At 38.5% G+C, this 23,746-nt stretch overlaps 1 protein-coding gene across 1 annotated transcript in view; it reads right to left on the bottom strand.

Moving 5' to 3' along the window:
* The window catches only part of QTGAL (queuosine-tRNA galactosyltransferase), a 122,630-nt gene that overhangs the window by 84,592 nt on the left and 14,292 nt on the right, over positions 1–23,746 (bottom strand). The window contains exons 5-6 of the mRNA XM_086473710.1: positions 18,397–18,462; positions 4,625–4,720 (exon numbers count right to left, since the gene is read on the bottom strand). Coding sequence (XP_086329836.1) covers positions 4,625–4,720; positions 18,397–18,462 — 162 coding nt within the window. The remainder of the gene's footprint in view (positions 1–4,624; positions 4,721–18,396; positions 18,463–23,746) is intronic.

Below are 23,746 nucleotides of genomic sequence, written 5' to 3'. Positions count from 1 at the left end.
ACAAACTAGTAGAATCTCCTGAAATTAATCAGTTTGTGACTTTAGTGCTTTTGTCAGTAAAAAAAAAAATGATCAGGACTTCACTATTAATGACACACTTTTAGATAATATGGGTGAAGGAAGAGGAAACAGTGACAAAAAAAGCCCAGGAAAGCATTGAGTATCTTTTTACAGAAAGACAACAAATACAAGTGAGCCATTAATAGTCACAAAGATACGGGGGGCAGGGAGGATATCAATCAGCCTTTTCATGTTTCATTCATTCTTAAGTAAGAAAGTTTTACCCTCTGTCCAGTTTTTGCCTCTACTAATATAACCAGACAACAGGCATTGCATCTATCCACTTTCAGATTGCCACCTCAATTAGTATTTCAGTTCTGACCACTGACAACCAACACCAGCACTTATAAAGGTAGAATTCTCTGGTCTGCAAGTAGGCAAAACAAATGCTTCAAACCAGAGATATTCAATCCGTGGCCTGCCTGGAGAATTCATCCTACTAGTAAGAAGTTGCTCATTGAGATACATGATGACAACGCAATATTGAGTGTATCTAATTTACAGAAAAGGTCCAGCCATGTTACCAGGTCCTTCTTGCCTTAAAAACAAGCTACTTGCTTGACTCAACCAAAACGCTGGATCTATTTCCAAATCGAGTATCTGTATCTGGAGTTAATGCTGATTTGTAGCATGAACTTTTATCAAATATTAATTAAAATCTAATATAGGAAGACTTAGTAAATAGAAAAACTCAGCTTTAAGCCTATCAGTTAAACAGGCACCTGTAACAGCACAGAAAAGTGTATGTTACGAAACTCTGACATGTTGATTATTGTTCTTCTATCAGGCAGTCCAGAGAGATTATTGGTAAGAACTACAAGTCACCTGTGAAAACTTTCCCATTTCTCCAACACATGGAGCTTTGAGATAACCTGCGAAGTACAGTATGTATCAGGAAGCAATACAGACACATTACAGTGCACAACAGACACACAGAATCATCATGTCTTGTTCAGATGGTTATTTTTCTAAACTAGGACAGTCCAGTCTTATCAATCGTAGAGCCCACTCCTTTTTGCAAGAGTCTCCTCACACGTCACTCTAAGCCTGACATCTGCTTTCTAAGCAAACAACCATATGAAACAAGAGAAGTCCCTTGTCTTTGGGGAGGAAAAAATGGTAGGTCAGATGGAATTATGCTTCAGGCTGAATATAATACTTCACAAGCTGTGAGACTAAACTAACCCAAAATAGTGATTTAACAGACATGGATATGAACTCAGCTGTTTTACTTACAGTCAGCAACAATCCTTAAAAACTACTTGTATAAATATTTGTGTGATTAATCCAACGTTAAAACCATACAGACCTTTTTACTCATACAGCACAGTAAAATTTCCAGTGCACAAGAAGGGCTGTATGATCAAACTTCAATCACATTTCAAGCACCAATCAGACTCGGATATCCTGTAGGATTAGTTTTAATCTACATTTTGTCACTTACTCCAACATCAAAACAGTCAGTTCTCTTCATTTGTTTGCTCATTTTCTTCCTGTACCTGTCACTGTGCTATGCACTTACTGAACAGTTAAAATCATCTTTTTTTTTTTTACTATTGACCAGGAAGATAGCAAGTCTACCAGAACACATATACATGTATTTTAAGACTTATATTAGTAGACCTATAAAAGCATGTTTTAATCACTCATCATTTATGTAGAAGATAACCTTAAACAAGCAAATACTAATGGTTTAAAACATAGTTTTCTCATTATTATTATGCTCTCTTTGTACTGTCTTACTTCCCGCACACTCTCTGGGGTATATATTCTGAAATTTCACGCATACCATAAAGCATCTTTGGAATGTTACAGTATAATTGTTTAGAGAAACATTTAATGGATGAGTAAGCATCAAGAGGCCATGGCTAAGGGAAAAGAAAAGTTAAAATGCTAGAAGCATTTTGTTTTGAATGATCTTCTCAGCATGAGGACAGGGGATGGACATTTGATCCAAAAATCTGGTATTGACTCAAGTGATATAAAACCAGCAGCCAGCATTGAGGCATATGAAGCCATCCAACCACCTAACAAAACATCTGCTACCGCCTACCTCTTTTAAACTGGACTTCAGTCCCTGTCTAAAAAAGCAATCAAATGCTATAGGATGTTATTTGATCGATAACATGAACATCGTAACAGGGGATTACATAATCTTGACGATTGGCTATTTTTTATTAATTGGTTGCTTAGTTTCCAATTTACAGCACAAATAATTTGCATGTGCATGATACAGAAATGCAACAGAAGTAACTGGAAAAAAAGCTGGGCACTGAGTACAGAGACAGCTAAAAAAAAGCTGAACATTCTTTCACTACAGGAAACTGCTGGAGACAATACGCTGTAAATTAAAGCCAATTTTCCTGAATTCCCTGAAGGACTGCTCCTCCCAGAGATTCTACAAATCCATTAGCAAAGGCCCATCATTATAGTTTCCTTGGGGCTTATTTACTGAATAGAGTTTAAAAAAGCACGCCCAAAATAAAATGTACAGTGTATCGGGGGCAGAGGAGTGGGACAAATCAGGCCTAACCTTACATAATTGATTCATATCCTGATTATTAGGGCACAGTTGAGATGGTTTTTACTCCCAATTCCTCCTCCTCCCTACACTTTTTTTAAGTCAAGGAAAAGCAAAATACCTCCCTACCTGAATTTCTGATCAGAAGAATGGGTACTGAGGCAGGAGAGGTGCCATGTGCTGACATGTACTGCTCTGAAAACCAAGCAGCTATTTTAGCAGCAGTCAGAAAAGCCAAGCTTCCTACAGACCTGTCACAGCTGAAGCTTGTCTCAGGACTGGGCACCTAAAATCTCCGTCCAAGTGGATTCTGTGGTGCTTAAAAACATATGAATTGCACCTGGTGCAGTACAATCTCTCCTAGCTTCACACTTCCACAGAATTTTCAGAAATCTAGTGTCTTTGAGGAACTTCTATTTCTCTGTTAGATTTGGTGGAGAACAGGTAACAAGTTAAAAAAAATAATTAGGAACACAAATAGTGTAATTCTATAAATACAATCTTGTTAACAAACCCATGGACAAGTAGCACAAGTTCTGCTATGCATCCTTCTAGTTCCAAACCCAATGTATTTTCCAAAACTCCTCATCTATTTGTAAAATGTGTGAATCTAAATCATGTGTAAAAATAATGGATTGCACATGCTGCTTGATTAAGGCTTTAAGAGATATTTCTGGGCACATAAGGTTGTAAGGGACTTCCCAGGTCACTGTATTTGCATCCTACTATCAGAAACACTGTATTAAATATTCTCTTTCAGAAGACATACATGACCATCTTAAAATGAGTTTTCTTTTTGCATACGTCCCCTTAAATAATCTCAAAATTAGGATATTTCTTTTAATTTCCATCTTAATTCATTAAAGACCCATCCAGCGGCCACTTAGATGAAACACTTCAGATTGTGTAGGGCAAGTTCTTACATCCTCAAGTTTTTCTTTCTCTTCTCTTCAATAACACAGTGATCCAGATGTTGCTGTCAGATAAATTCACTGGTTTAAATCTATTTTTTTTCCTAATGTCATACTCAAAGGCAAATCCAAATATTCCACGGGTAACATTTTTGTGGAACTACTTTCACTTGGTGAATTACAGGGAACTGTAATACCATAGCTGATTTCAAAACAAGGTCTGTAGATTACTTCTTGTGTTACAATGACCATACCAGAGCCCGTAAGAATGTCTTCGCGGGTTAGTGTAACGGGGAACACCACACAGTTTACAATGAAGTCTAACAAACAAGGGTATGTTAGTCTTTTCAGCCACTTAAGTCCAGGAAAATCAAAAGCAAATGTCTTCCTACCATAGTATCACAAAACCCAACCCCAAATACTTGCATCTTAATGCCTGATGGGATGTTTTCTGCTAAGCATCCATTGGATTTCTTATAACACCTGGTACACACATTCCTCCGTAGTCTGGATTGATTTCTTCCACGGTTTAACTTGTTTTTGCCAAAGTCTCTTTTAGTTCAGCAGTGGCTGCCTGCCTAATGAAACAACCTTTCTTTATGCCAAAACTGCCAAACTTCAGTTGCACAAGACTCATCTTACTTACAAACATGTATAACGAGCCCACTGTTTAATGCTTGGAGAGTGCTATTTCAAAATGATCTCTAGCAAAACTTAAACAGATACAGAAGCAGTCAGTACCTAACTGGGGGCAAAGCCGGGGGTGGAAATCATTCTCAAAACAGACTTTTTTCTTTTTCTATTTAAATACACCTTTTAAAAAGAAAACCCTAAACTAATTATTAGAACATGAAAGCACATGCATTTAACCACAGACAGCAGTGACAAATGTAAGGCTCACTCAGAACCCAAAATGAAAAGCTCCATTCTCACTCAGTGTGAAGTCATCATTACGCAATGATCACATGAATCATCAACTCGACTCTTACTGAAAAAAACTAGCCTTTAAATATAAGAATCTGATAACCTTAGTAAGTTATCAAATATTGCTAATGACTGAAAAAATCCACCTAAATAAACCTCTTGCTCTAGTTTTCTGCCACAATTTCAGTTCCAGCTGAAACAAGAATACCTGTGTAAGAAGTTGTTCTTCAGTCAGACTATTGATCCAACGAGTATACCGTTCAGTAGACTCCAATGGCTCTCTTCTGACTTGGCAACCAATAATCTAAAGCAAAAGGAGATAAATCACACAGTGCAAGCTGCTGTACACCCACATGGCAACAAAACAAGATCACAAAGTAAGCATTCAAAACATGGGAACTCCAAGAATTAAGATTATCTATACAGTCCTTATTAGCCCCCTTCATAATATATAGAATCATGGAAAGGTTTAGGCTGGAAGGGACCTCAAAGACCATCCAGTTCCAATCCCCGCCGTGGGCAGGGACACCTCCCACCAGACCAGGTTGCTCCCAGCCCCATCCAGGCTGGCCTTGAGCACTGCCAGGGAGGGGGCAGCCACAGCTTTTTGGAGCAACCTGTGTCAGTGCCTCACCGCCCTCACAGTGAAGAATTTCTTCTTAATTCCTAATATCTAATCTAAGTCCCTCCTCTTTCAGTTTGAAACCATTACCCCTCGTTCTATCACTACCCTCCCTGATCAAGAGTCCCTCCCCATCTTTCCCATGGCCCCCTTTAAGTACTGGAAGTCTGCTATAAGGTCGCCCTGGAGCCTTCTCCTCTCCAGGCTGAACAACCCCAACTCTCTCAGCCTGTCCTCTGGACCTGCTTGACCAGTATAAGGTATTAATCTAGAAAAATATAAAAATAAATACAGCAGAATAATAGAATTTGCCTCTGACTTTTAAGAGTCAGATGTTAGAGCGACTCAATGTTTCAAGAATCAAATTAAATTATTTACCTAGTCAAATAAAAACTGAGAACAATCATTAGGGCAACCCTTCTGTTGTTGTGACTCAAAGTCCCTTTAGCAGCACAGCAAACACCTAAAGGTTCATGGCACAGAGTCTACATGCAGTTCTACTAGAATTGATGGCAAAGGGTTTGAACAACAAGCTATCTCCAGAGCAATGGATTTCACTTCCATGACTAAACAGGATACAGTTGACGACTCTTGGTCCTTCAGTTTTCCAAATAAGACTCCAAAAACTTCCATTCTTCTCCAATCACTAATGAAGCGTTACGATGACCTACTCTATTACCAATGAACACTAAAAAGGAAGACCAGTAAAACCAATGCTGAGAACTAATGCGAGAAAGAAAAGCTGCTTGTTAGAAAAAAAATTAAGACAACGCAAAATGTAAGAGAAAACCAAAATTTTCTGAGACTCCGCATGCTTAACTGATGTCCATCTCTAAATGATATTTAGCATATCACACCTTCTCCCCCACACCTTTGGCTTTTCTTACTCTTTCCTAGTTTGAGCTCTAGCAGGCAGGCATTACTGATGAGTGAAATGACTCCAATGAAGTTAATATAAACATGAGGTTAAGATTTCACTCTAATTCTTCTTCCTTACACACTGAATAGGATCATTATCTAGACAACAAAATATCATGCAATCCTATACTTGTTTCACACATGGAACCAAAGGAGGACAGAGAGGACAAGAGGGACTAATATATTTAAAACTTTACCAAAGTGTCTTCCACACTAGTGGCTTTAAGTTTGCTTTTTCTTAGAATTACCTAAACCTGCTATCTACACACAAAACTATTTATTTCCAGAAGGCTTTCTAATTATTCCTAAAATCTATTCCTTCACAAGCAACTGCATTGCTGTCTTCACTCCTCCTCCAAAAAACCAAACCTACAACAACCACTTGACAATTCCTTTTTTTAAAAGCAAAGGAACAAAAGAGGCATAGTTGGTGTTCTCAGTGGCCTTTCCTAAGATTTCCATGGATGTACCAAACCCATCGTCAGGGCACATAAAAGCAAGGATCTACCTCCTGTAGAAGATGGTATCGTAAAACATCATTTAACCACATTCTTTAGTTATAATGATATCAGCAACATACACTTAACTGTACAAATGCACGTTATTGAGAACAGCTGCATTTTGATCTTGCAATGCAGCAGGAAAATAACTACAAATGCATGAAGAAGTTAACATTTTGTAAGAAGTGAAATGTTCACACTTCCCTGTACCCTAACATAACAGTGAAATGTTTTGCACAGCGTACAGACTTCCTGCTTTCTTTTCATTTTCAGAACCAATAACACTCAAGACTGCTTTTAGCATCATCTTAAGAACTATGTTTTACATGCAAATCTTAAAATTGTTGCTATGCAATCAAATTTATTTCTAGATCCTCAGCCAAAAAAATCCCACACCTTTCTGCTCTTTAGCTGTACCATTCCTCTCCCAACAGGACTCTGACTCCTGGCAGGAATTCTTGACTTACATGGTTGCAAGGTAAATATCACCAACACAGACTTACTCAACCTGAGCCTTTGCCACAGCTTCTGTAAAGCACAGCTCATTTAACCAGCTTCTTTCATCCAATCAAAATCAGGATTATTTAGAGTACAAGCGGCTTCCTCTAGTTCCCCTGTGTAAGGTGTGGCATCAGAAGCAACTGTGCTGTTTCCTATTTCCTCCACAGCTCACAGAGCTTTTCTATTCACTTCACTGAATATTTCCTCACAGCTTTTAAATTGAAGTGAAAGGTTTTTCACCAATGCTTCTTTCATAAGTTCTAAAATTCTTTGGTAAACATCTTTCTGGCCTATTTTACACTCATTCAGACTTCCAGAAAGTACAAGAAACTCTCCATATTAGAAATATGCTTTTCAGTATTTTGAGTATCTGTTTCTATGCAAAAATGGAGTTCACCCAAGTTTCACCTTTTTGATCTAATTAGGCAAGTTCGTTTTTATTATTACAAATGCTAACTGTATACCAGCATATACCTGTACCTAGATTAAACTATGTAATACATACCACAAATGCAATACACTTAATACTCCAACTGGAAACTTGCTGTAAAGCAGTATTAATATTACTTGTACAGGAAACAGTAACATGAACCATAAACAAATTTTTTTTCCTGGCTTACAGCAAAGGACTATGGCAGTTCATGGAAGAGCAAAACTCTAATCAGGACAGAAAAAAAATGACAATCCTTTCTGCTACAACATCAGATGAGGTAATTCACTTACTAAACAGACAATTCCTTTTTTATGTATTAAATCTAACATTGCTTATTTAGCTATGTACTTAATTGCAATCAGCATTGGTCTCTCTCAAAAGAAATACAAAATAATTCATCATTTCTGGCAGCAAGAGACAGTGATAGAAGAATATTAAGAGCACAAAATAGTGGTCTGGTTTTATCTTAACTACCAACAAACAGATACACTGAAAAGCCACACAAGCAACTTTTAAAAACATAAATGGCTTAAAATGAGGTATGTGGGAAGAAGTGGCCAAATATAAGCATCTAGCTTATGGCCCTACAGTCCTGCCTGGCCTCCAGCTTTAACTTCACAGTAGGACCAGGCCTCCAGCATCTGCCAGTCCTGTCTAGATGGTCTCAGACAGCTTAAGGTGTCAAAACAGCATTATATGTCTTTGTTTAGGCACCTGAATCTCTCTTCTCTAACAGCACTCCTAATCACATGAAGTGGTAGAGGAGTTAATGAATCGTATCTAAATAAGATTATCAGAATCAAAGTCATGGATATGTACTTTATGCCACTACATCTAAAACATTTTCAGGAGTTAGAGCGCTATAAAACTAATACAATATAATTATGATACAATTAAAACAGTACAAATAACAATATAAAAATAGAATAGGGTTCTCCATGAAACAGATGCTGTAAATTGGTCACAGTACACTGGGTTAGCCATGATGTATGAAACACAAAATCTAACGAGCCCATTCGACAACTCGTTGATCAATACAAAGTTCAGAGACACGATCACATTCAGAGGAACCAGGCAGGATTATCACACGTATTACAAAACTGTACTATTAGCACATATAGTCACTGTTCTGTGAGTTACGCAATTGTTCCACTGAGATATATCTGATATGTACAAAACCCAGCATTCTATACCCAGCAGCAACACCAGCCATCTGCTTACATGTCACAACTTGTTCCAACTTTTCACTAGTGTTTGTTTTTAAATGCAATATTCAAGTAGAGATGCTTCTTATTTTCATTATTTTAGGTTTTTATGTTTTCCCTCGCACATATAAATGGAAAAGGAAGTGGGCAAGAGGAAGCAAAGACCAAATGAGTTGACAGCAATTAAAAACAACACGCTTTCTGCAGATGTGGCATTTTTGGGTTTTTTAGTCTTTACAACCTCCTCTAGCACAAAGAATCTTTCTCACCCAGGAGACAGGGGCTTGAGAAGTGGACCCATGTGAACCTCATGAAGTTCAACAAGGCCAAGTGCACAATCCCGCACCTGGGTCGGGGCAATCCCTGGTATCGATACAGGCTGGGGCATGAAGGGATTGAGAGCAGCCCTGCCAAGAAGGATCCAGATTTTCAAACATTCTACGCTTCAGACTTAGTTTTAAAAATGAAATATGCTGAAAGTCTACATTACAATCAGACATCCGTGAATATCAAACTCTTGTAATCACAATCGTTTGATGGGGTTATTAGCATGTGGAGGCCATATTAAACACAAATTTAACTAAACAGTGGTGTAAGTTGGGATGTTTCTCATTTGGGATATTTGATTAAATGTAGAACATACTTAAACTGACATAGTGACTTTGAAAATGCAGTGTGGTTTTTCAGAAATACCAAATTAAAAAGAATCTTTAAGGAAGCTGCCTAATAAAAAGCAAAGACACAGCTGAATTCCAGCAGATCTGGGTGATACACATGCGAAGGCCTAATTAATGAAAACCACCGCAAGAATAATACTCTCACATTGTCAAACAAAAAATTTTCATATTCTTCAGTGTGGAAAAAGAAAAGGAATCATATTTTCTCCTCTTAAACATATTCCACTGTCACCACTTCAGAACAAAACCTTCACACAACTGCTGCTCTAGTTTCTAACATCCATACCAAAAGACGATTATTGAAACATTATAAATAACTTTTAAAAACCTCTAACGAAAACCTCACAAAGTCATAAATATATATATATTTTTAAGTATCTATACTGGATAACCTTAATTTAGAGGTATATTTCCCATAGGCTGGAGAAAAATGTTAAAGAATTGTAGTTTGTTTACGGTATGCAGTATACAGGGACTGAGTATACACTATTAATGTTCTCATGATCAGAATAGTTAGACTAGTTCATGAAAATACTTCTCTGGACATTTTCACATCCATTTTCTCCTACCTGAAAAATAAACTGATTTTGGTCAATTGACAATTGCAGGTAATCACTCCAGGAGTATAATCTCATTTCCCCCTCTGTCTATACCAACAATAGACTAGAGCCTCCTCAGATCTACTTGGCCCATTTAGTGGCGCAAATTCCTACTAACAGGGTTAAGCAAACAAATTGATTATTCATCTATCCTTCAAGACATGTCAGTATCCAATTAATTTCTCTTTAATACCTGCTATATGAATTAATGCTTATATCAAAACTAAACTCTGTAGGCACTGCTTGCTAGGACATGCCTGGGCAACACACACGGACCTCTCAAACATGCTGAGTAAGGGAGACAGAAGAGCTGATGCAAATTAACCAAAGAGAAACAAAGATTACTTAAGTTCTACACAATGAAGATTATAATCAACTCCATGTCCAAAATAAAAGCATTTATCAAAGAAAAATCTCCTAAGCTATATGCAATAACTGGAAGACAAAACAATAAAAGGGAGATCGGTAAAATCCAGACTTCATTAGAAGACACCTAATGAGAGAAGATCACCAACCACCATTAACTTGTTGCAGACAAGAAGGATTGAATTTAAATGAAGGGACTTTTCTATCACACCAAACAGAGAGGTAATATTTCAACATCACGTAGTTACATTTAATGACAGTTTAGTAAAGCTTCACATATGCTTATTATCTTTTCACATCTGCAAAATTACATAAAAGATACTACTTACCTATTTTTGCTGTCCAGACTAAAACACTGTGTAATTTAAGTAGAGAAAAGGTGTGGTGGTTCGGTGTCTGGCAGGGTTTTGGTAGCAGGGCAGGGGGCTACAGAGTTGGCTCCTGTAAGAGGCTTCGAGAAGCTCCCCTGGTTCCAATTTCGGGCCCACCTCTGGGCAAGGACAGACCAATGGCACCTCTGCGAATAACTATTTAAGAATTAAAGAAGTGGCTAATTATTCTGCTTTTGTTTGTCTGTCTGTGTTGGTGAGCGGGTGAGAGAAGGGGGACGGGAAGGAGACAGCCCTGGGGACACCCAGGTCAGTGAGGAAGGAGAGGGGGAGCTGTGCCGGAGCAGAGGTTCCCCTGCGGCCCGCGGGGGGGTGGCGGCGGAGCCCCTGCAGCCCCTGGAGCCCAGCGGTGGCCCAGAGGTCGCCCTGCAGCCCATGGAGGGCCCCGGCCGGAGGAGCCCCGGGAGGGCCCCGCGCTGGGGTGGGTTGGGGAGCTGCGGCCCCGCGGGAAGGACTCGCGTTGGGGCGGTTGGTGGGGGAATGTCTGCCGGGAGAGGGACCCCGCGGTGGGGCAGGGGAGGGCTGCGAGGGCCCCTCTCCCTGAGGGGGAAGGAGCAGGGAGACCCCTTGTGCCGGCCGGGCTGTGACCCCCATTCCCTGCCCCTGCGCTGCTGGGGGGAAGAGGGAGCAGAGCTGAGCCCGGGAAGGCCGGAGGGGTGGGGGGAAGGTGTGTTGTGTGTAAGACCTGGTTGTGTCTCTCATTATCCTTGGTGGTGGTGGTTGTTTGTATTAAATGTGTGTTGTTATCCCCAAGTCGAGTCTGTCTTTTGCCCGTGACCATAACTGGTGAGTTGAGCCCTCCCTGTCCTGGGGCTCGACCCTCAAGCCTTTTTGGTTGCATTTTCTGCTCTGTGTCCCTCAGGGGATGGGGCAGGGGTGAGCGAGTGGCTGTGTTGCCAGCTTTTGTTGCCAGCTGGGTAGGCTCAAACCACGACAAAAGGGAATAAAATCCCTCAGGAGTAAAGGCTCAGACTACAGAAAATGTTGTTGACCACTTCCTTAAAACAGCAGACAGGAATGTCACTGTGGAGGCAAATTTGCATTTTCTCACTCCTAAATGAAGGTCCTTGTCCACTGCATCACAGTACTTCAATTAGACAAGACCTGACCTAAAGCTCCTGAGAGTAAGTCTTTTACAGGCAGATATAACCTCAGTCTGCCCATGTTCCAGGCTGACCAGATGCTGTAAAGCTGCTGTGAGAGCAGATACAAGCCCTCCTAAGACTGCTGTAAGCCAGGAACTACTACCTAGGGTTCAACACTGCTCTAATCACAGCTCCAGAGTTTTCACATGGAGCAAGCTTCTGTTTGCTAATGCCCCCCACAAAGATCTACTCCTAATATAGCACATATTTTATCACTGTGTAACATGGTACTGTGATCCAAATATGCTGAGTAGTTAATAAGCACATTTAGACTTTAGGTCACTTCGTAACAAATGTACTAAAGACTTGCAACCTCACTAGAGCAGCAAAACATCTAATAATCTGTTCCTTTGCATGGTTTCCAGTTTAAGAAAAAAAAAAAAAAAAGTCCTAAGTGCAATTATATGAAAATCGATACAAGTTTTAGACCTTCTAAATTCCAATTCGTACTATGTAACAAAAGTCTGTTTTAAGAACACGACACAGGTAGAGGAGACAGCCTTATCTCCATTTTGCTAGCTCTAGCCATACAAAGAAGGCTACGTTGTTCATTAGAGTAAGTCCGTGTCTAGGTGCAATGTAATTACCAGGCTGCAAAATAACATTGACTCCCAAGAGGAAGCACAGCATGTAGTCTGAAAGGTAATCTGTTATTTGCAAGACTACTCTAACATTAGACTAATAAGAAGATAGAGCAAACAAAAGGCTTTAAGATCTTTCAGAGGTGAGCAAACTCCATCGGTATGTGGGATGTAAAGATCACTACACACTGAGGACTGCCAGTACTCCCAAACTCCCAAACTGCTACTGTTGACTGCCAATGTATAAGGTGGCCTCCCTCTTTATTCTTCTTCCCATTTTTATTTTTTATCCCATGGTCTCTTTCATCATGAAGCAGCCTGGCCTGGCACAAGACAGATAGTACAATCCTCTGCCTTTATTCCAGACTTGTGATAATAAGCAGGAACAACAACAAAAAAAACCCCCACCACATTAATGTGATATATTATGGCACAGCTGCTCAGTAAAAGGCTACACCGACAAGTTTCTGTTGTACAAGCCAGTGTTCTAGTGAGTGATGCTGCACCAGAATTCTATCACAAGGGTTTCTACACGTGCAGTTGCACACCTAATATGAGATGGAAACAGTCTGGATGTTTTTTTCCACAAGTTGAGTACACAATGTCCTAACTACTCAGCAAAACAAATCACTTGGAACTCGCTATTTACATACAGTGCTCTTTCTGTATACAAAAACATCAGTGCACACTCTGACTTAAAGAACTGCTCTGATATGCAAGATAGTATACAGAAACTGGTCCAGACTACCTAGAGTTATCTCCCTCCAAGGACAAGAGCTAGATCTAAAATATGGAACTCACTGGCAGACGATACAAGAATATTTATTAACCTTTTTGCACTCAGAACAAAACAAAGCTCAATATTTGTTAAGCCATTCCCACAGAACTGCTCTTATAGATTAACTTGTATAAAACCCCTGTCTCTTGCCAATGTAAAAGTACTTGAAATGTTGTCAATCTTTGGGTATTTTGAAAAAGAATCAGATCTCATTATCATGACAGCCATATAAACACTCAAAATACTGATGTTAAAAGTTCTGTTCCACATTAATATCTACTTCATTTACCACTAAAACTTCATTTTCATTATACCTGTAAGAGAGGATCTACTCATTTTATTGTCTACTCTTTCTGTGGCTCCTAAGAAAATCTTTACTTGCAATTTCAGATATTGATTAAATGAATAAGGTGGAAGCTAAAAGGACTGATATAATCAAGAATCAATGGAATTTCATCATTTTAGTCACAAAAAAAAAAAAAAGAAAGGGAAATGATACAAAGTAGTGCTCAAAAGCAATAGGTAAGGCAAATGAGGGAGGGGCGTAAAACTCAGTCTTTCTAACACGTAATAGAAAGATGTAACAGGTCTAGGCAAGTAGAATGGCACAGGGTACAGTGACAATACAAAAAACTTACCTATTAGGCTATAACTTTCAAAATCAAGAAATGTATGTGTCCAGACTAAAAGAAAAAAAAAAAAACAAAAAAAACCAAAAAACAACCCGCCTTCATATCTAAGTTTAGTTAATCTGTGAGTTTCAGTCGGGGTGGGGGAAGAGACATATAATGCCTTTGGCTAGAGTTGTGCCTTAGCTGAGCTCAAGCCTTTCTTTATCTCATTCATTTATTCATTTCTCCAGTTCATTTGCCGATTGCGCAATATTTGTTTACAGCTTTCCCAGAGGCAGATGAACAGGTCTGTGAACTAGTAGTGCCAGGCATTGTTCAAGTTCACTCAATCCAATCAACTATCTTAGAGTCACATTAACCATCAAAGATATGCAGAATGTAGTCAGTTGGTTAACACATTCAGATACTGCAATAGGTTAAAACGGCCTTAGGCATCGCAGCTCTTGATCTAAATCCAAGCTACAGAATATGCCAAAAATTTGCTTTAGAGATGCAAAGCAGTGAGAATTTCTCATTGAAGAAATGCAAATGATTATACTCAATGTTCTCTCACATGCCTAAGTATCCGACAGGTTTGAGAAAGAGGCTAGTAATTTTACAACAAAAAGAAAGGTGTTGGTTCTGACACTGGTACAGCTTCACCTTATCCAGCCAGTGAAAACAAAAGGAAATAATGGTCTTTATTTCCATTGGCCACATTTTGATTCCAGCTGTTGGGAAGATGTGGGAGACAGCGAGGAAGAGCTTAGCTATTTTATAAGCAATTCTGCAGAAAGAAAGAGATATAAAGAATTTAAAGCCACATGCTGTTCATGTGCAGAGTCACATTGTCTCCTGAGAGTGTCCTATTTATAGAATCCTTGTCAACAGGACTTGGAGATAATGTAAAATATTCAGCAGAGGACCAGATGACAGTGGTCCTAGAGAGCTGTATTTAATAAAATCACGATGTATTAGTAATTTGTCTTTTGAGATCCCAAATCCTCCACCGTAAATGTTACTGATGACAGAGGAGTTCCATCCTACAAGTCTTTAAAAAGTCTTACAGATAACAATAGCTTAAAAGAGTAGAAATTGATTTGCTATTGCTCTTTAAAGCATGATTAAGTAGTCTTATGACACAGGAACAAGACTGATAAAGCTACAGGCTGCTGCAGTGTTACCCCAGTCCTATTCCAGTACCCAAACCTGGAAGCCAGCTTGGGGAGTCATTCCAAAAGCATCTGCTACCTTTGGTTCCGCTGTTTAGTAACCAGGCTTCTAGTCAGGGTAAGGCAATCTGCATTTACTAATAACATGAAAGAGGAAGAACCTCAGGGATTAGTTAGGATCTGGGAGAAGATTTCTCTTGGTGGAGAAAGCTGCAGACTTTTCTTAACTGTAAATCTATAGCAGTAATGACAGTAGACTGAAACCTCCATCAGAGCCCACTAGGAACACCAGTCTTCAAATCTGGGTCTCAGTAACAACCAGCAAGGCTAGGACTATGAACAAAATTTCTGAAACTATACTGAGACTACATAAAGTCAAAAATCCAGGTCAGAAGAAGTTGCAAAACAGTGGAAAGTCCAAGTCTGCAAATTAGAATTTCAGGAACAAACCAAAAAAGCTCACTGCTTCACAGGCATTTCTCAAGCTTCTGCTTTTTTTCCCCCATCCACCTACTCTGGCTTATCATACTGACTGAACCTAAGTCAGAACTTCAAATACAGAACAGAATTCTATTCAAACATCCCCAAACATCTTCCAAGGCCAGAAAATTCAATGGCATCATTATTTGGAGGACAGTAAAGAGATCGTTCTTTTAAGAATGGCAGTCCACTCTGACATTGGTCAGTAGATTTGCGGCCAGAAGGTCAACTTTTCTTTTCTCAAAGTAACTCTGTCAGAACTACTGGGGTCTCTGAACCAAACTGACCTATTTGTTCATCAGGAACAGCTGGATATGTTCCTGTTTCTCCTTTCCGGCCTTTGAATTAGAGTTTTGTAAAACACAAGATTAACCTAGAAGGTGTACTTCACATAGGCATTACAAACATTTTCTATACCTGTAAAATGGAAAAACATGTTCCATTCAATTCAAACACAGATTCATTTTTGCCCTTGTAGGGTTCAAAAACAAAGAAGGAAAATCCTTACACCTAAAAGGCAACAACACAAGGCAAGAAATAATAAGACAATAAAAAACAGTAGAAGTGTAAATAACAGAAAAAAAAAAAAAAAAAAAAGAAAACCAAGGTCGTTGCCCAGAAAGCTGCAAGGAAACCCTCCAATTCAGTAGAAAGTTGAGAGAAAGTGATGGTGTGAGACAGGCTCTAGCCAGGTGTACTATCCCTCTGATATATGCAGAGTACACACACATTGCCATTTTTCTTAAGGTTTAAAATCTCAAGCCTTTCTCTCCGGTAATTTCTGAGAATTTTTACACTTTCCTAAATTGAATATTTTAGGTACTAATATGTCAGATAACTGAGAGGTGGAAACCCTTATTTCCCATGTTAAATCAGACTGACTTGGGCTAGTTTTATTTAGCAAAGGGCAAAGCTCAAGCTAAGCTTTGCAAATAGGCCAGTAGTATCATACTGGGTCTGGCTAGGATGGAGTTAATTTTCCCCACAGCAGCCCCCATCGTGCTGTGCTTTGTATCATAACACGCCCCTGGTTTGGCTACTGCTGAGCAGGGCTCGCACAGCACCAAGGCTGTCTCTGCAGCTGCCCCCCTCACCACAGGCCGGGGGTGGGCAAGAGGTTGGGAGGGGACACAGCCAGGACAGCCGACCCCAGCCGACCCACGGGATATTCCATACCATGTGACCCCAGCTTAGCAATAAAAGCCAAGAGAAAGGAGGAGGAGCCGGGGCATTCGTTATTACGACGACACTGGCTTCCTGGAAGTGGCTGGACATCACCTGCTGATGGGAAGTATAGAATAGATCTTTTGCTTTCCTTTGCTTCCACGTGTGGCTTTTGCTTTTATTAAACTGCCTTCATCTTGACCCATGAGTTTTTCTCCCCTCCTGTTCTGCTGAGGAGGGGAGTGACAGAGCCTCCAGCCAAGATCAACCCACCACAAGTACCACACTAAAACAGGACCACGAGTTAAGAGGAGTTTACAGCACAAGAAGAACAAGTTTGTGTTGCTTAGAATACATCATGAAGATGTACCTATCTGTTTACTCAGGCACTCGTCATTACTTTGATTGTCATTCAATGGTTCAAACTGAATGTTGTTAGGCACTGAAGTATAACAGAATATAAACAGAACAGTTGAAATGTTTTCTAAATAGGCTACAAACTGTTTACTTGAAAGTAGTCTAATTAAAAAAAAAAAAAAAAGTCTTAATACAGAGATACAGAAGTCATATAAGCAAAAAATACGATAGCTCTTAACACTAGTTTCCATAAAACGAGCTTACTAGATCAACTTGCCTCTCTGGTTTTTTTGGCATTTTACTAGAGAATTACATGAACTGATTGACATCAGAACAAAAACAACTTTTGATGTATCACTTTATTATGTTCATAACATGAATTAGTTTAACTGCTACTCAGGTACTACTAAAACCGTAATTTGATAAATTACATTGTAAGGATTATCAGATTTCATAAGAGACCTAATACAGGTGGTGTGACAAGCAGGTACACATCCCACCACTAAACAGCAGGTTGTTTGGCAGACATCCCTCAGCTGAAACAACTGCAATAATCTCTACTTTGAAGCAAGTATGTTTCAGAAAAAAAGTTCAAAAGGTGTTTAATTCCCAAAGAGTATAATCCTAGAACTGTCTGTTTTGTTCCAAGACCTGCAGGAAATACCCTCCTGAGAGATCAAGTCAATTGACCTTTCCAGAAACCTCCTGCACATTGAAACACATCTCACAAGAGAAAATGTCACAGATGTGAAAATAATACGCCTATTTTTGCTGAACATTGCTGATAGGAACAGAAACTCAGTTTTCAGAGTACCTATGTCAATAACGTTGACAAATAAAGTAATTGCCATAACAAATTATTTGTATTTATTATCTTCAGGTAATTAGAACATCTACACAAACTCTCTAAAGGATACTGGCCCTAATCATAGAAATTTATTTAAAATCAAAATCATATAGGTCATAAAACAACCATCTCTGAATGTTTTTGAGAGCTTATATCACAAGAATAAAAAATGGCATTCTAATAATGCTTTCTTCTGCAGGCAGACATAGGGAGAAACATCAACTTAACTGTAGGCCAGTTTATTAATGATAACAACCCACACACTCCTTACAGTTTAGAGTTTATTATAAACCATAGCTGTAGCAAATCCTTTGCAGCTTTTCACACTACTTAGAGCTACACAAAAAAGGCATTCTCCTTTAGATTACATACATTAGTGAAACCTATATACTTATTTGAAAAAGAGTATCACTGTCATAATGAGATCTGGTTTACTGAACAGCGAAAATGAACGGAAGAAAAGAAGGTCAATCAAAGCTACTATTCAGTGCAAGGATTAAACATAAAGGAAAAGAATACACTGGTTATTGCTTTGCCTCCACCAGCCCTACTGTGAAATTTTCATATCCTTTTAAAGATGTATCCGGCACTCTAAAAGAAAAACACACAAATACACACAAGAAAAAAGTACTCACACTGTTTGGGTGTTGAATGGCAGCTTCGTGCTGCAGTCTAACCCGCTGTGGCATCATCACATCATCCTGGAATAAATAGCACACTGTTATTGAACATAAAAAGGGTCACAGTACAGTACTCAGACACACATTAGAATATGCTGCTAAATCAACATCATTTTAGTGGCTTGCAGTCAGAAATACAAATGGAACAAATATTAAGAGATTTTACACTTTCAGTGGATTAAACTCAATCCTGTTCAAACTGGAAGTGATCAAATCTATGTGACAACTGTGTGGTGATATCAACATATATCTTATGGACACCCACACATTTTACATTTCTAAAGAAATTCACCAATCTTTTAACAACTCTAACAGCAGTACTGGCAGTGTGTGTGTGGACAAGGAACTAACCCTGATTAAAAGCATGAGATTTGAGACATTCTAGCAACATGCAGAAGCGTTCTTTGTAGTCTGGCTGTACCATGTTTCATTGATAAGGAAAATCCTTCAGTCTCCAGATCTACCAATGTCGTATTTCATGAGCACAAAAACTAGTATTTGTGAAAAGATAAAATTCTAAGAAAAAAAAAAAGAAAGAAAAAACCCACAGCCATAAAATGCATTTGCATTGACACTGGCTTTAAAACATACCACCTAGATTTAAATTTGATTTTAATACTTCTCTCACCTGTAGCATAAAGGTCATTTTGTTTACATACAAAAAGACAGGCTGCCTTGTGAAGAGTTAGTAACCTTGCTACCCTTCCTTAAACAGACAGGAGATATTCCTTTCAAAATTACAGTATTTCCTCTTCAAAATTATATCCTTTCTAGAATACAGTTTTCCAGTCTATTAAAATGACCAACTGTACCACAAATTTTCTTCCCTTTTAAAGAATCAGTTCTGTCTTTCTTAGATGCTGGTTAAAGTTAACACAGCCTATTACTTCTCAGAGTATTTCCCAATGACCCTACCTTATCAAGCAGACATAATTCAAAGGAGCCCTGAATTTCTGTTCGATATCCATTCTTTTAACACTTCCTCACATTAAAATCCTTCTAAGGAGATTCCTACTAAAGCCAAAAAACACAAATATTGTATTTCCAACAACTTTCACACTAAAACTTTCAGTCAAATCAATGGCAACAAAAAATATATTAGTGCTTAAATATCTAGAGCTCAGAGGGTTGAGTGACCTTAATGACACTACAGTTTTATCAAAAACAATGCACGGATGAAAAAAGTTTTAGAAGTAGGTCCAACTATTTAATACAATTCAAGGTTAAAGATAAAACAAATGAATAATAAAACTGACCCTTATCACATGCAAATGTGTAAAAGATAGAAGGAATACATCGTCAAAAGCATTTTTCTGTATTTTGTCTTAGGATACATTTAGTAATAAGTGTAAGAGATGTAACTGATTTTCAAAGCCAATGTAAGAGTGAAAAAAACCCTTCTGATTTCTCAACCTCTGTACATCAGTTACTTCAAAGCTACAATGACATTGTTTAGCATCTAATCCACTTTATCAATAAAGGACCAGAATTCAAGTACTGTATCAAGCAAATGTTCCAAGAAAACATTTGCCCTGTTTCCCACAAGAACCACCATAATTCTATTTCTTTATGCCAAACACAAAGCTGATTTTTGTAAATTAAAACCTGGTTTTCATATAAGCAATAGGAGTTGTATTTCAACTGAGCTTTCTTTACTCCTTTATAAATTACTTAGGATTCTTAGATGTCTTCTTGTTAAATCCCAAAAAAATGAGAATGCAAAAGAAATCCATCAAATAGCAAGGAATTTCAATGCTTAGAACAATGTTACCATTATCTCTTACAATACACAACATATGCTCTTGTGCTAAAAGATTCCACTGTTTATGATCCTGCACGACTGACATAAATGTAACAGAACTCATACATTCACAAAAATGAAAAATAATCTACTTGATTTAAAAAGGTTAAATCAGCGTGGAAAGCATTCAAACCAAATTCCAAGATCCATTCACCAAGCAGGTCAATGGTATATTTTTATAAGCAGACAACTTGACAGGAAAGGTCTAGTTCCCCCTAACAAAACACTATGTCCTTTTGATGCTATTGGCAAACTAACAAGTCCACAGATTTGGGTCTTAGGCTATCATCAAGATCATCAGTATTCTGTAAAATCCAGCTAAAGAGGGGGCACTATAACCACAAAAACTTAAAAATGCCTTTTTTTATTAATACATCTTTGTTCTCTAATGCTGGAAAACTCTCTGAACTCTTACCCTGAATGACCTCTGAATTTTTTTTTTTTTTTTTAAGTAATTTTGTCCTTTTTTATTAACAGTTTTACACATACAATGCACTGCTGTATAGTTCTGTGATACTTTCCAGGTTTGTGGAAGGAGAAAGAAAGGAGGAAAATACCCAAAACATAGTAGTTTAAAACATAATTCCAAATAAAATAACAAACCAATTAGGCAATGAGGAAGAACAGCACAAAATACAAATCACATTGCAGACACAGCTGAGTCACCTCAGTCATTTAGCTTTTTAGACTCAGGTTGGGCAACTATAAAAGAAAGCTAACTGCAAAATCCAGCTTCAGCGTGTTACAGATTCTTTCCTATTGATGACTGGGCAGGTAACCACAAAGTGGAAAACAGAACATATTTATACAGAAATAATCTTAAGTAATGTGGTTGTATTCTAGTGTTTAAAATCAAATGAAATTCTAATGAGTAAAATCAAAAAGACTGTACCACAAAACATGAGCACTTCAAAAATTTTTCAACTTCATAGGCCATTGATAGGAGTAAGATGCCCAACCATGCACTGTACTGGTAAAAGTTTATCGAGTTTAAGCAACTATAGTATTAGACAACTAAGACATTAAAATATTTTATCCAGCTGTACGTTATGTAATCACAAAGTTTCTATCAAAATTGTTGTATTTATGATCTTGAATTCAGCAACCGCATCACCAGACTTTGGTTTCTACAGTCCACAGAGTCTGGTCACCTTTTTTTGGTTTAAAACTGAGAACAAAACCTCAGTAATTAGACAAACACTTTCCAAATTATTTTTCACTCTCGTCATGTCAAACAAACAAAAAAGTACATATCTGAACATAGCTGCTGTATCAAAAAGGGCAGTATATTTAGTTTGTTTCTGTCTCCTAGGTGCAAGCAGGGAAGAACAAAAAGGCTAGCAGTGACTTACACTTAATGTATATTTTTTAAAAAATGGAAATTTAACAGAAGTTTCCACTGAAATTCAATTTTCCCTGTTAACATGGCAGTCTCTAATGGCTGTTCCCTAGCAGACATAAGGCAGACAGGATGAAGAGAACTTTCCCCCACTGAAAGAAAGGACAAAAGAACAGATTTAAAATAAATGCTAGATAAATGCGTGCCCTCACATACTTGCAAACGGATAGCTAAATAAAAAGGCATCTGTAAGTAAATCTATTTTCATGTGGCCCCACTCACCAAACTTAGAAAACTTAAGAAAAATCTCAGGTAATAGCTGGGTTTACTGTCATCTAAATATGTACGTACATACCATGCAAACAAGGCCAAACAAGCAGATAAACAGCAAGAAATAATGCAACATCAATAGAAACCTACTTTAGCCGCTCAAAATAACCCAGAATTTATAGGAATTTTGTGGATTACAAACATGCTTCCTGTTCTCCAGTGTCCACTCCGACCAGGAAAACAATTTGCTCAAAGATGGGAGAATGAAAAGGACTTTATTTCACATGAAAAGCCAGCAGGGATTTCTAAACAAGCCCAGATGTGTTTCTGCCCATGGGGGGCCGTGATCTCCATCACCTTTCAGTCCGACAGGCATTCTGCCGGCTTGTGTTCCTATCAAATATATCCCTTCTGCAGAAAGCTGGCTTGCTCCTGTCAAGTTCCACACCACTTACAGATGCTGCCAAATCAGAAAGGCTAGTTATACAACTATCAGCTGGGCTGTCATCCTTCCAACCAGGGGCACCATTCTTTATAAAAACACACACCATTTATACGAGGCTAATTGTTTTGTTTTACTTCACTTGTACGTTTAGTTGAGGAAAAGGAAAACTAAACCAATAGGCTGAGTTTAAGACTATGACTCAAAGCTGTTATTGTTTCAGTGGGTGTTTCTTAAATCAGTTTGGGTAAATTCAAATGGCAAGCATCCACTGGCCTCTTCAACCAAGCCGTCTGGACCCCAGTGAACTCCGCAGTGACAACTTCATGACTTTCCCTTAAAAGTGGGGGGTTTTGCACTTCAGAAAGTAAAACAAAACATACAACTTGATGTACAATATACATCTACTTTTTAAAACCAAGGACAACTTCACGTAAAACAACACACTAATTATAGCACTGAAGTGCTTTCTTAAGCTCACATTACAGACTCAGCATCTCATGCTTTTCCAAATTCCTGAGTATTTGGCTGCTCAAAAAAAAAAAAGTGAACTGACACACTCCATCCTCATAATAATAGCACCTTCTTTCCATTACAGCTATTACACATAAAATACAACCTGTAGCAACACCAGGAGGAATGTTTGACTCACTGAAAAACAATATGGCATCTCCAAAGTCTTTCAGTCCATCAAATGGTCATCCATTTATCCTGCACCTCCTCAGACTACAGTGAAAATCTTTCTTTGCTATTGTTCAGTTTGACTCCTTGAACCAGGGAAGTAAAAGACTGGGCACCTCCAAAAACTGGCCTGTCAACAGCACAATCAAAGCAAATACACCGATCCTAGGCGGTTTTCCAGAAGGCAGGTTTTTACAGAAGCCCCACGCTATCAAACACGTTAGCATCATGCGCTCTAACGGCCACACACAAGTCACCCAAGCAGAATACACCCTAATGATCTGTCAGTCCTTGCAAGATCATAGGAAAAAATACTTTTCTGTTTCTACTTCTACATTAAATCAAGAAAGAAGGGGAAAATAAAGAAAACACTTCAAAGCTTCAGAAGCTGAATTTATTGAGCACCTTTCTTTTCTTGAGCACGGCAACAAAAATGTCTCATGGGAGGATACACGCGGTGCTCCTATGCACCTGAATGACTAGTATCTGCCACCAATATAAAATTAATTACAATCTTTTTATGGAATCTTTTAATTCACTGTCACTATTAATTGATCAGGAAGTTTTTGCTGCTAAAGCAGCTCCCACCTCGATGCATTTGTTCAGCAAATTGCAGACGTGCCTTTCCATATCTAGCTTTTCTGTAGTCACTAGAGATCACTTTGGATCTTTCTCACAGTTAGATCACCGAAAAAAAGTACATGAGTGTTTGCAGGCAAGGGAAGCAAGTAACTCACATGGTGTTCAATAGCAAAGTCAGTTAACACAGACG

This window comes from Leptosomus discolor, chromosome 15 (assembly GCF_034619465.1).
Source record: "Leptosomus discolor isolate bLepDis1 chromosome 15, bLepDis1.hap2, whole genome shotgun sequence".
NCBI lineage: Eukaryota > Metazoa > Chordata > Aves > Leptosomiformes > Leptosomidae > Leptosomus > Leptosomus discolor.
The sequence above is the reverse complement of the archived record's forward strand: the minus strand, read 5'-3'. Positions and strand labels throughout refer to the sequence as shown.